This window comes from Suncus etruscus, chromosome 11, assembly GCF_024139225.1.
Source record: "Suncus etruscus isolate mSunEtr1 chromosome 11, mSunEtr1.pri.cur, whole genome shotgun sequence".
Lineage (NCBI taxonomy): Eukaryota > Metazoa > Chordata > Mammalia > Eulipotyphla > Soricidae > Suncus > Suncus etruscus.
The window spans coordinates 51,075,069-51,089,712 of NC_064858.1; the positions used below are offsets into that span (position 1 = coordinate 51,075,069).

General features: G+C 40.8%; 1 protein-coding gene across 1 annotated transcript in view; it reads left to right on the forward strand.

Annotated features, from left to right (window-relative positions):
• The first annotated feature begins 353 nt into the window (after positions 1-353).
• Positions 354-14,644, forward strand: part of CFAP54 (cilia and flagella associated protein 54) — a 443,326-nt gene continuing 429,035 nt past the window's right edge. Inside the window, exon 1 of the mRNA XM_049782938.1 lies at positions 354-670. Within this exon, the coding sequence (XP_049638895.1) occupies positions 354-670 (317 nt within the window). The remainder of the gene's footprint in view (positions 671-14,644) is intronic.

Sequence of the window (14,644 nt, forward strand, 5' to 3'; positions counted from 1 at the left end):
GTACCAAATGCTTGGGGGGTATTGGCCAGCACATTAATACTAAAGAATAGCATGATTATTAAGTGGTTGGAATGTGTGATGGTAAAATTCTGGCTCTGTGATTTCTTTGCGCACTGCCCTGAACCTTTCCTCGTTTCCTCCAGCGCTGCCCGCCAACAAGAGGGCAAAACGCAGCAGAGCCTTGCCTTGCCTTCCCTTCCCTTCCTTTCCTTTCTGGCCCCGGGCGTTGTCTCCTTTGCCCTCTAGGGGCCGCTGTGTTGCCCCTGACGTCCCTTGGCAGAGCTGGTTGCGGCGAGACGGTCGCCAGGCAACCGCGTGTACACACCAGCTCCGCACGCGGTTGGGTCTGGAGCATGGCGGCGCCGAGCCCTTCGCTGGCCTCCCACTCCTTCTCTTCTCCCTCCCGGGAGTCGCCCTCGGGGCCGCTGCCGCCCCCGTCCCCGTCCTCTGGCGCGGCCTTCAAGTCGCCCCAGGACTCCAAGGCGAGCTCGCTGAGCCCCCCGCCTCCGGAGGCGTCCTTGCCCCTGGCGGTGTTTTATGGGCCCCTGGACGCGAAGAACCCGCTGCTGGCCTCCTTTGAGAAAGAGATCCGGGAGCTGCTGTGCTTCCTCCGGAGGAAAAAGGCCTTCACGACCGCCGGGGAGCAGAAGCACGAGCTGCTCAGGCGCTGGTAAGCGAAGTCAGGGCGCTGGGGAGGGCGCAGACCTTCAGGCCTTCGAGGGTGGCTCCAGGGGCCAGAGAAGATGCCCCCAATGTCGTCCCAGCCGGTCCCAGAGCAGGGTCCGAGTTGGCCACGGTGGAGCCTGAACAAGGGCCCTTGTAAAATCACCTCACCGCCTTAGCTCCAACCCCAGGTGAAAGAGTCTGAAGCAGCGCATGAGGTGATCCAGATCAGGTTAGAGGGGGAATATACAGTCTGGCAGTCTTCTACGAGGTATTTATTTCCACCAACCTGCCTGCCAGAATTTTTTTTTTTATTGAGTCCAGGGACCACCCTAGGTGGGGAAGCTATCCTGAACCTGCTCCTCTCAACTTCAGATCAGTGAGAGTGCAAGCTTTCACTATTTGCAGATGACATGATACTCTACTTAGAAAACCCTAAAGACTCTACCAAAAAGCTTCTAGAAACAATAGATGCATATAGCAATGTGGCAGGCTACAACATTAACACACAAAAATCAATGGTCTTTGTATATACCAATAATGATAGGGAAGAAATGGACATTAAGAAAACGACCCTATTCACATTAGTGCCACCAAACTCAACTTTGACTAAAGACGTGAAGGACCTATACAGAGAAAACTATAAAACACTGCTCTAAGAAATAAGAGAGGACACACGGAAATGGAAACACATACCCTGCTCATGGGTTGGCAGGATTAACAACATTAAAATGGCAATATTCCCCAAAGCATTATACAGATTTAATGCGATCCCTCTAAAGATACTCAGGTTTACATATAAGACAGTTTTTGTTTTGGGTAAACAAACATGCAAAGAAACCATCGATGATCTTTGTTTTGGGTAAAATAATATGTAACCTACCTAACAGGCCCTGGAGACACAAACAAATGTGGAAACTCTTCATGGTTACACACCCAGTTCCTGGTCAAACGTTTGCCTCTGTTTCCAGCAGCAGTCGAAATAAAAAATTTGTACCTAAGTATTTCCTGCCTCTTCTTCTCTTTCTTAAATGTCTCTTAATCGCCATTCCAGACCAGTGATTGACCCACTCCAGGATTTCAACCACGTCCCACGTCGCCTGAACAACTTTACATACAGAGAAAAAAGAATGACTTGAAGGCAGCTTAGGTTCTTGGAAAAAGTTCTTGACACCATGACTGTGAACACGGCCACTTTCCATCCTTTTATATAGGGCCATCGTGGTGTTAGTGACCTTTGGTTGATTATGTGACTTGTTTTGCACATCTATTTGCTTCTGTGTACGTATGTGACTGTTATTACCCAAATGGACAACTTTGAACCCGTTTTTAGTTAAAAAGAATCTTTAAACTTGCTTCTATGTTTTCATCTTTGTTTCCCATATTGCAAATGTCAATGATAAATGTAGAGAAGGATGGTATCAGAATAGTGAGAAACTTCAAATTATATTTTTCATGCATGCATTTTTATGAAGAAATATTTTAACATTATTCACAGTTATTTATCGAGCATTTATTACATAGTCAAGTAATAATAATCGTTCTAGTAACAAGGAAAACATCAAGTTAACAAAAGATATATAAGCCCCATCTTAGTTGAGCATGTTTTCGTGAATACATGAGGAAATACATAAGAAATTATTTTACAAGAAAATATGTGCTAGGGAGAACAATTGAGGAGGAAGTGGAGATGAGACCCGGGATGGACTTATTATTTGAAAACAAGGAGGCATGAGACTTGGGACGTACTTTTCATTTAAAAAAATGAGGTGACATTCAGAGAACATGACCTTTGAGAAAGATGAAAAGGATATATGGTTAAAATGATGAGGATTTTCTCTAGAAAGACTTGACCTCAAAAAATGGCAAAAATGAGGGGGCCAGAGTGATAGTACAACTGTAAGGCATTTGCCTTGTATGTGGCCAACACAGGACAGAACCCTGTTCGAATCCTGGCATCCCATATGGTCCCCCAAGCCTTCCAGGAGCGACTTCTGAGCACAGAGCCAGGAGTAACTCCTGAGCACCTTTAGGTGTGACCCAAAACCTAAAAAAAAAAAAAAAAAAAAAGGGCAAAAGTGAGTCTAGAGGTGGCTTTATGACTTGGAAGGAAGCAGGTTTTTGGCAAGCGATGGGAGATCAAACATTGACTTCTGTCCATTTATTAAGATTCAACATCCCATGCTAGGTTCCAGGCAGAGCTGTAAGTAGCTGGGCATGTGGAGCCAGAGAAGACTTATATGTGGAGCCGATTAACATAACAGTAATGTTTAAATATGGCATATGTTGAAATTGCTAGGAGAGTGAATCTAAATGGGAAAAAGACTAAACCGAGATGCTCCAACATTAGACAAGTGTGGAAATAAGAAGTTGGAGATTAATGAAGATGTGATGGAGGAGGCAGGCTGAAGTCCAGTAAGTGTGCAGTAGACTGAGGTGAGAGATGGTATTCCCCAGAGGAAGGGCCTTCAAATCAAACCCTGCTGGTGAGAACCAGGACTGACCAAGGAGAATATATTTTTTATAAATAAGCTAAGTAAATATATTGTTATATATTTATATATAAATAAATACTTATTTATACTTGATGTATTTGTGATTTGTGTCTTAAGTAATGTTTTGTCTTTCCATTCCACATTCTTACTCAAACCACCATCATCTTGTGGTTTACTTGTAGTAACTCAAGTCAAATCTGTTCTTTTTGTGTGTGTGTGTGTGTGTGTGTGTGTGTGTGTGTGTGTGTGTGTGTGTGTGTGTGGTTTTAGGGTCAAACCGGCAGTGCTCAGGGGTTACTCCTGGATCCATGTTCAGAAATTGCTCCTGGCAATGGGACCATATGGGACACCGGGATTTGAACCGATGACCTTCTGCATGAAAGGCAAATGCCTTACCTCCATGCTATCTCTCTGGCCCCCAAATCTATTCTTTATAGATATATCACCCACTCTGCTACCTAAGATATTCAGTTGCTTCTCATTGCTTTTTATTTTAATTGGGTGTTGGTTTAGGAATTTTATATATGATATATATGCTCTACAGTAATTTATACTTGATCTTCAAAGTAAAATTAAGGCATCTTCTGGGGCTCCCAGAGTCTGAGAATTTGGCCTTTCCTAACCTTTTCTGTCTATACTGATCCCTATTCATTCTCACAAGATTTTTTTTAGGAGTACAGGTCCCACTGTTTCTTAGTCCAGAATCTTTATATCTCCTGTCTCCTTTAAAATGTTATTTCCTCAACTTTCCAGATATCAAGGATCTAGTGGTATTGGTGGTAAAGTGGTAAGAATTGCTGGCTTCTAGATATCTGGCTCTTCTTTTAGATCTCAGCTTATCACCTCCTTGAGTGTTCATTCTCTCTATTCCTCTCTGTAAATATATATATATATATATATATATATATATATATATATATATATATATATATATATATATATATATAGTGCTAAGAATGAACCCATGGCTTCACATAAGCAAGAACTACTATTGAGCCATATCCATAGTCCCCATAAATATGTATATATGTGTGTATGTGTGTGTGTGTGTGTGTGTGTGTGTTTGCCTGTTTTGTTCTGTATGTCTCCACCCTTAAAAAGTAAACTTCATGGGGCTGGAGAGATAGCATGGAGGTAAGGCATTTGCCTTGCATACAGAAGGACAGTGGTTCAAATCCTAGCATCCCATATGGTCCCCTGGGCCTGCCAGGAGCTATTTCTGAGTGTAGAGCCAAGAGTAACTCCTGAGTGCTGTCGAGTGTGACCAAAAACAAAAAACAAACAAACGAAAAAAAAAGCAAAAACAAAGTAAACTTCAGAATGACTTTAGATATTGCCTCTATTTTTTAAATATGTGTGAGAGTTTGTGAGAGAGAATAGAGAAAGGGAAAATGGAGGAATGGAGAGAGACGAGAAAGAGGAGAGAAAGAATGGGTCACACCTGACAATTCTCAGGAGCTATTGTTGGCTCTATACTCAGAAGTGATGCTTAGCTGTGCTCATGGAGCCAAATATGATTCTGAATTTAAACCTGGGTCAGCCACTAGCAAGGCAAATGCTTTACCTTTTGTATTAACTCTTTGGCCATCTTTTTTCATATTTCAATGTCCAGCACCTCGTCTGTGGATTAGGACATAGTAAGCATTCAACAAATTTTTGGAATGAATTCAAAGGTTATCACTGCATTCTCTGTAATAACTACAGACCTATGGAGAAACAGACCTGGAAGACTTGGTAACTGTAGCATTTGTCCCATCTTTAACAGATGATAATAGAATCATAAACTTTAAGGGTCGACAGATCTTAGCAATCTAGCCTCATTCAACCTAGGTATATTTACTTAGTGCCATTTTTTTGAGTGTTCACTACATGCTAGGTACTGCACTAGTGATGAACAAAATAGAGGAAACTTCACGGAGCTCACACACTAGAGAGCAGGGTATGCATTTACTGAGTCATTAAGTCAACACAAGTGATAAGAGGAAGAAGCTACTAAGCACTTTCATTTACCAGGCACTGTATTGGAAAGAATGGAGTGAGATGAAAATCACTTCCTTTTTGGCACCTATATTCTAGTCTGGAAGATAAATGAAAATATCTCAAATAAATATACTTTATTTGACCTAGAAAGTGGTAATGAACGGAAGAGAGAAAATAGAGGAAGGGTTATTGAAATTGTATTGAAATTGGAAATGTTACTGGAATTGGAAGCAGTAGCTTGCAGTTTCTAATAAGATGGTCGGAATAGAAGACATCTGGGGCCAGAGAGATAGCACAGTGGTAGGGCATTTTCCTTGCACGCAGCTGACCCAGGATGATCCCCAGCATCCCATATGGTCCCCCAAACCAGGAGTGAGTTCTGAATGCATAGCCAGGAGTAACCCCTGAGCATCGTGTGTGGCCCAAAAACCAAAAAAAGAATAGAAGACATCTAAATAGGGGCTTAAGGATAAACCAGAGGGGACCTATTTTCAAACCATGTAAGTAAGGAGACATGTAAGGTTAGAAGGATGCCTGGAAGTCTACCAGGCCAAGAGTATAAGCAGAGGAATGAGCATGCAGAAAGATCTTAGCAAGAAAGAGCCAAGAATGTTAGAGGAAAGGACAGAAGCTTGTTCAGCAGAGTTTGATAAGAGTAAATACAGTGGTAAAAAGTTTAGTTAGAGGAATAGATAGGGTTTGGGAAGAATTAAAGGCCCCACCATTATATTTAAAAGCAATAGGGGCCGGGTGGTGGCGCTAGAGGTAAGGTGCCTGCCTTGCCTGTGCTAGCCTTGGATGGACCATGGTTCAATCCCCCAGTGTCCCATATGGTCTCCCAAGTCCCATATGGTCCCCCAAGGAGCGACTTCTGAGCGCATAGCCAGGAGTAACCCCTGAGCGTCACCGGGTGTGGCCCAAAAACCAAAAAAAAAACAAAAAAAACAAAAAAAACAAAAACAAAGCAATAGAAAACCAAAAAATAAAATAAAAATATAAAATATGCAATAGGAAACCATTGTGTTATTTTTCCCAAGGAGTTAACCTTATGTGATTTTTGTTTGTATAAAAGAACTTTTAATAATGTCCAAATGAAGTAGCAAAAATGACAGATGGTAGGAGTTGTTTTGTAATGTAATAGAAAAGATGTAATGTAATTTGTAATAGAAAAGACTATTTTTAAAGCAAAAACATTTCATTTCTTATAACTGTAGGAACTTCTATAAATATAAAAATTCATAGTATCGATCCATTTTCATCTGGGAGCACCGTGGCCTCCATCAGGGCAGGGGAGCTGGGCAACAAGGAAGGCCACAGTGCCCGGGCCTTCAGCAGCCCGATGAGTTACTCATTTCACCCTAGCGGGCTCAATCAGTTGGGTCCTAGGGGTGGTGGTGGTGGTGGAAGGGAAGGCTAGTCAGTGACCCTGCCCACCGGGCGGGACAGGGCGGCCCAGGCAGCCTTACCAAAGAGCTTTTCCCTCCTCATCAGTCCTTGTTTACCAAACCGAGTGGACTCACTCAACTCTTGTTAGTCTACTATTATACCATAATGCTCATAATTATAGGTTGCCTCTAGGAAAGGAAACAAATATATACACAGTACATATTCCCTATACATTGCTCATCACCATATCACTTATTCGCTAGAATGCTCTGTAAACAATCTATACCAGGTAGCCTTTCCCTAGTAAAGTAAAGATTACCCTCACCAAACAGGATTGGACCAGACAATGGAAAACCTTTGCTGGCTTTAATTATTTTTTCTCCCTCGCCCCACTTTTTTTATGTGCCATTTCACGTGGGTCTGCTTTTTAACTGTAACCCATGGATAGCTTGCATGAACATATATGTTCGCATACTAATGGCTGTCTAATGTTTGTTTGTAATAGATATAATATCAGTTTCATGGTATAGTCTCCCCATACAGTGCTCATCACCATGTCACTTGGTTATTTAGACTTGAAAACTATGATTGTTCTTAAGAACGCTCAACACATGGGGGCCGGGCGGTGACGCTGGAGGTAAGGTGCCTGCCTTGCCTGCGCTAGCCTAGGACGGACCGCGGTTCGATCCCCCGGCGTCCCATATGTTCCCCCTGAGCGTCACAGGGTGTGGCCCCCCCAAAAAAAAGAACGCTCAACACACAACTTAGTCTATGAAGCCTTTCCCTCACCAAACATGATTGGCCTAATGTGGGGGTGGTGGGTGGGAAGGAAAACCTTCTATAGTGGACTTGCCAGCTTTTCTTCTTTTCTTTTCTTTTCTTTTCTTTTCTTTTCTTTTCTTTTCTTTTCTTTTCTTTTCTCTTCTCTTCTCTTCTCTTCTCTCTTCTCTTCTCTTCTCTTCTCTTTTTCTTTTCTTTTCTTTTCTTTTCTTTTCTTTTCTTTTCTTTTCTTTTCTTTTCTTTTCTTTTCTTTTCTCTTCTTTTCTATCCCTTCTCTTTGTGTTCTGTCCATATCACCTGGGAAAGCTTTTCAAATGTAACCCTAGAATCTATCCTCTGGCTGCCGATGTCGGTACATGAGAGTATGTGTACGCCATACCAATGTCAGTCTAATATCTGTCTGCAATAGTGTTCTCCCCTCTATTATAGATAACCCTTCCTCCCCCCCCCCCCTTTTTTTAACTCACCACCTTACAAACCCTTTTTGAGCCCTTCATGTTATTTCTCCACATTTAACCATTATTTTACTCTCAGTCCTTAACTCCTCAAGAAGCAGAACATTCTCCCCAACCCAGTGCCCAGAGTTCAAAGATAGTTTCTTAGCATGAGAAGAAACTGACAGTCTGCTGCTCTTGAGTTGCTCTTGGTCTCTCTTCCTTCACCTTGGACTATTGCTTGCTACCAGATTTGGTTCCTGAGAAACCCCCCACTTGAGGACACTTTCTGATATGGGACTGTTGGAAGCCATTTTCCCTAGACTCCACAAAACCAAATCACAGGTTGAAACTGCGCCCCGGATCTTAACCCTTTCCCTGCTTATCTCAAAAGATTCAAAGAGGACATATATAAATTTCCTTTAAATATTTCTTTTAGATACTCTTCTTTAATAGGCATTACTGTTATCGAATATCTTCTTATATAGCGGCGACTTCCCTTATCCTTGGGATCTATTCACTATGAAATACTAGTAGACAAGTTTCTGTTCAGAGTTCATGTAAGCAAAAGATTCTGAGAACTGTTGGTCTTGACACCTTGGCCCCCACATACACTAGTAATATCTTCTGGCATTGTCCCTTTTTGCATAGGCACATTACAATAGAAAAAATTAACAGATTCAAACAAGTTCTTATCTAATAGAGGTAAGAACACAAAATTTTTTATACTGCATTGGGACCTTACATCCTAAACACTTGCCATAGTGACTTGGCCTAGACTCCAGCTGATTGGACATTGACCATTCACCCCTGGACCATGGATACCACCTACAGAAACAAACATGATTTCCTACATCTGCACCAGGAACAAATTCTACCAAGGAGGCCCCACTCTCGTCATGTCACTGACTTACTCCTAAGACAGTTCTTTTGTCACTCTGACAACCAGGCAACAGCAACTATCTGCTTTTAGGGCAGGATTCTTTGCAATGCTAACTGATGTTGAGACGGAATTAGAAGACACTACACAGCACCTGGACTTCGACATAGCACTTATTACAGAAACCAGGATTTATAACTGCAGCTACCTGACAACAACAACTTCAATGGTTAAGAGCTGACCACCAAGAATGACTATGGGGTTGGACAACCTAGTATGCTTGGAGCCTTGAATTGGTCTTATGCCAAAATAATTCGGGGGTAAGATCTCCCTGTCTTTTAGGCCAAATTTCTTTCATATTTTGCTGTGCCTATGTAAACACATCTGCCACACACATATCTTTTCTTTTTTTTAGTGTATCTCCCATCTCTAAAGAAAAAAAAGGGGGGAGTGTACTAAATCTTTAGATATTGTATTAACAACTTTATTGGTGATTCAATAATTTTCACAAATATAACTGTAATGAGCTCTCTTCCCTTCTTTTTTCTATCTTATTTTTAATTCTCTATTTTCTTTCTACATTTTAATAACTTCACTTTCTGTCATCCTGAAACAAATGTATTATGATCAGTTATGTCAACTATGGAATTTGTTTTTTTTGTTGTTGTTGTTTTTGTTTTTTGTTTTTTAGTTTTTTTTGTTTGTTTGTTTGTTTGTTTGTTTGGTCACACCCGGCAGTGCTCAGGGGTTACTCCTGGCTCCACGCTCAGAAATCGCTCCTGGCAGGGTCGGGGGACCATATGGGACGCCGGGATTCAAACTGATGACCTTCTACATGAAAGGCAAACGCCTTACCTCCATGCTATCTCTCCAGCTCCTGTTTTTTGTTTTTTGGGTCACACCCAGCAGCGCTCAGAGGCTACTCCTGGCTCTATGCTCAGAAATCACCTCAGGCATGCTCAAGGGACCATATGGGACACTGGGATTAGAACCACTGTCCTTCTGCGTGCAAGGCAAATGCCTTACCACTGTGCTATATCTCCGGCCCCAGAATTTATTTTCTTTTAAGAAATTTAAAAGAATTCATAGTATCTAGAATGCAGATTTTGATCATACCAGAATGTCATTGTGTATTGCATTTTCAAAGATAAACTTTGATTACAAGCATACATTTTTTATATTGTTATATATTAATAATATAAAATAAATATAAATATATAAGCTACTGCATATAAATACTATATAATTATAATTGTGAATATTATAAATATATAAATACTATAATATATAATTATAACCATAGATATAATTATAAATATTATATATAATATAGACATGTATATACATTATATATACTTTATATTTATACATATTAATATATTAATATTTAGATACTTTGTTTATATTCTATGATTTCTTTTTTTTGGACCACACCCGTTTGATGTTCAGGGATTACTCCTGGCTAAGCGCTCAGAAATTGCCCCTGGCTTGGGGGACCATTTGGGACGCTGGAGGATCAAACCGCAGTCCTTCCTTGGCTAGCGCTCGCAAGGCAGACACCTTACCTCTAGCGCCACCTCGCCGGCCCCTATTCTATGATTTTCTTTTTTTTTTTTTTTTTTTGGTTTTTGGGCCACACGCGGTGACGCTCAGGGGTTACTCCTGGCTATGCGCTCAGAAGTCGCTCCTGGCTTGGGGGACCATATGGGACGCCGGGGGATCGAACCGCGGTCCGTCCGAGGCTAGCGCAGGCAAGGCAGGCACCTTACCTTTAGCGCCACCGCCCGGCCCTATTCTATGATTTTCTATTATGAAATTCTAAATATCTGCCTCAGCTGTAACCAGCAATTAAAAGCACTTTATCACTTCAAATACTATTTTTTCTTGTTTAATCATTATGTAAGCCATTTGAAAAGTCTTAAACTGAATTTTCTAATTTAAATTAATATTTTTTTTTATTTGTGGGGGGGGGGCACACCCAGCAGCGCTCAGGGGTTACTCCTGACTTTGTGTTCAGAAATCGCTCCTGGCAGGCTAAGGGATATGGGATGCCGGGAATCAAACCCAGGTTCATCCCCAGTAGGCCACGTGCAAGGCAAATGCCTTATTGCTGTGCTATTGCTCCAGCCCTAAATTAATCTTAATTTAAAAATATAATTTTTCATTGTACTCCTTGGTTTATTTAATAAAGCTTTTCTTCATAAAAAAATGTAAGTAGTTATCACTATCCCATCTCTAAGTGTTAGAAGAATAAACTCTTTATATAATTTAAGAATCCTATCTGGTCTTGCTGGATTTGTTAGCTAATTATATGCTAATACTGTAGCACTCTATGAAATTGTAAATGAAAATAAAAATGTAAATAAACAGAAACCAAACAAGTAATAACATGAAAAATGTCCTTTTGGAAAACTTTCTTGGTCTATATTTGCCTCACTGTGGTTTGGCATTGACTGTTTACAACTTGGAGCATGTATATATTTCCTTCCCTGAAATATTATTGATCAGTCCAGGAGGTCAGAAATATCTGGTCCTTCTCTCTCTCCAGAAACATATTGTGCACTATTATTTAATTAATGAATTAAGATATTTCCATTGATATCCCCAAATGTACGTTGTAAGTACTGGAGCCATCTTCTCTCATTAGGTATAGACTTCTGCTTGTATTAATAAGCCTTAGTCTACTTAGTGTTGCCACAATAAATTGCTGTAGAATGGGTTGATTAAACAACAGGAATTGATTTTCTCACAATTCTGGAGGCTAGAAGTATCAGATCAAAGTTTGGCAAGGTCTGTTTCTGGTGAGAGATGTCTTTGTGGTTTGCAGAATCAACCACTTTGTCCTCACATTACCTTTCCTTTGAGCAAGCACTGAAGAGAAAACAAGCTCTCTGGTATCTCTTACTATAAGGACATTAGTCCCATAGGACTAAAACCTCACCCTAATGACCTCATTTAACCTTAATTGCTTCCTCAGAAGCTCTGCCTCCAAATGCTAAACACTGAAGGCTAGGGGTTTTAACATGGGAATTTTTGAAGACACAAAAACAGTACTTAATTATCTAGAAGTTATTAAGAGGACTGGACAGGTCTTAAGCAACAATTATTTTTTTCCTAGGGGCATTATTTCCAAGAGGAAGGTATGGAATATTAATTAAATGAATTAACAAAATAAGCGATGATCTACCATCTTTAGAAACTGGTTAGAGGGCCGGAGAGATAGCATGGAGGTAAGGCGTTTGCCTTGCATGCAGAACAACGGTGGTTTGAATCCTGGCATTCCATATGGTCCCCTGAGTCTGCCAAAGATTCTAGCCAAAGATTGTAGTAATAGTGAAAAATAGGTCTAAATAGGATAAAAGGAACAGAATAGAGTCTAGAATAAGACCCACATAAACACAGTTAGGTTATCTTTTTTTTTTTTTTTTTTTTTTTTGGTTTTTGGGCCACACCCGGTGTTGCTCATGGGTTACTCCTGGCTGTCTGCTCAGAAATAGCTCCTGGCAGGCACAGGGGACCATATGGGACACCGGGATTCGAACCAACCACCTTTGGTCCTGGATCGGCTGCTTGCAAGGCAAACACCACTGTACTATCTCTCCAGGCCAGTTAGGTGATCTTTATCAAAAATACAAAAGCATTAAGATGAAGCAAATGTCATTTTTTGGATAAATGATGATACTGAATCAACCAGATATCCAAGTACAAAGTAATGAATCTTAGATCTTAAACCAAAATTAACTCAAAATGGAAGGAAATCTAAATATAAAAAATGATCTAAAACTCCTACAAGAAATACATAAGGAAATCTAGATGACTTTGAGTTTGGTAATACAAGTTTAGATGTACACTAAAGATGTCATCCATAGAAGAAAAAATTGAGAAACTTGACTAAAAAAGTTCTGTTCTGGGGCTGGAGTGATAGCACAGTGGTAGAGTGTTGCCTTGTATGTGTTCGGCTGGGGATGGATTCAAGTTTGATTCCTGGCATTCCAGATGGTCTCCTGAGCTTGCCAGGAGTGATTTCTTAGCACAGAGCCAGGAGAAAGCCCTGATTGCCAGTGGTTGTGGCCCCTCCAAAAAAAAAAAAAGTTCTGTTCTGTGGAGAGAACTAAAAGATGACCAAAAATAGATATAGAGAAAATAAATACAAGATATCTGCAGGCTTGAGAGATAGCATGAAGGTAGGGCATTTGCCTTGCATGCAGAAAGATGGTAGTTCGAATCCCAACATCCCATATGGTCCTCTGAGCCTGCCAGGAGCGATTTCTGAGCATAAAGCCAGGAATAACTCCTGAGTTCTACCGGTGTGTCCCCAAAACAAAACAAAACAAAACAAAAAAGATATCTGATAAACATCTATTATCTGAAATACCCAAAGAACTCTTAATACTCAGCACAGTATAACCTAATGTTATAAAAAGCCTCGAAGTCCTTAACAAACATATCATTATAGAAAAGATAAAATTGGTAAATAAGAGGAAAAGACCCCACACCATATATTATTAGTAAGAAGTGAATTAAACATGAGGTACAGGAATATAAAGTGGACAACATCTAGTATACTGACAAGGTATGGAACCTTGTCAGGATGACAGAAGGAGGAACCCTCAGTCATTGCTGGTGGAAGTGGTAAAATTGTGCAGCTACTTTGAAAGACTCCTTAATGGGTCCTTATAAAACTAAAGATATTCTTAACAGACTTTCCTGCACAAGAAAGCCAAGAAACACCATCGAACACAATCTCCAGGGCTCAAACCCAGTAAGGGCCCCACTCAATAAGGTGGAGCTAGAGGAGCGCTGTCGTTCCACTTTGCTCTGTGGCTGCATACATCTAACTCATGAACCCGTGCACAGCACATAGTAAAATCCACTATACAAGTATTGCAAGGGGGGGGGGATGCAGGACAAGACTACACATAGAGAATGACGAAAAGCCTCTCAGATAAGGAGTGTAGAGTATTAATATGGAGGATGCTCAAAGAACTCAAAGCAAGCATAAATCGATCTGAACAGACCATAATGACAGAACTTACAACTGAAATAAGAGGTCTGAAAAACTCAGAGGAATTGATCACCTCTCCAAGGAGGTGAAAAGCCTCTCCAAGGAGCAACAGCAGCTGAGAACAGGGTCAGTAAGCCAGAGGATGGATGCAGAACAACTCCATAGAACAGATGAGATTGGAAAAGAATCTTAAAGCAAATGATCAATGAATAAACTACTCAAAAAATGTGAAGGTGGGCCAGGAGAGATAGCACAGTGGTGTTTGCCTTGCAAGCAGCCGATCCAGGACCAAAGGTGGTTGGTTCGAATCCCGGTGTCCCATATGGTCCCCTGTGCCTGCCAGGAGCTATTTCTGAGCAGACAGCCAGGAGTAACCCCTGAGAACCGCCGGGTATGGCCCAAAAACCAAAAAAAAAAAAAAAAAAAATGTGAAGGTGAAAATAGTCTTTGATAAACTCAACAGAAACAACAATAGGGATCATTGGAGTCCCAGAGATCCAGGAAGAGAATATTAAGAAGTATTGGAGGAAGAGTGAGAAGAGGAAAAGGAGTAAGAAGAGGGAGAAGAAAAAGAGGAGAAAGAAGAAGAATAAAAGGAAGAAGAGGAGAAAGGAAGAAGGAAAAGAAGTGAAGAAAAAGAAGACAAGGGGGCCGGGAGGTGGCGCTAGAGGTAAGGTGTCTGCCTTGCAAGTGCTAGTCAAGAAAGGACTGCGGTTCAGTTCCCCAGCGTCCCATATGGTCACCCTAAGCCAGGGGCAATTTTTGAGCTCTTAGCCAGAAGTAACCCCTGATCATCAAACGAGTGTGGCCCGAAAAACCAAAAAAAAAAAAAAAAAAAAAAAAAAAAAGACAGGAAAAAGAAGAAGGGGAAGAAGAGGAAGAAGAAATGAAGAGGAGGAGAATGAAAAAGAAGAGGAAGAAGTAGAAGAGGAGGAAGAGGAGAAAGAAGAAGAAAAAGAAGAGAAAGAAATGGACTGAAGATTTATTTATTCTTTGTTTGTTTTTGTTTTTGTTTTGGGGT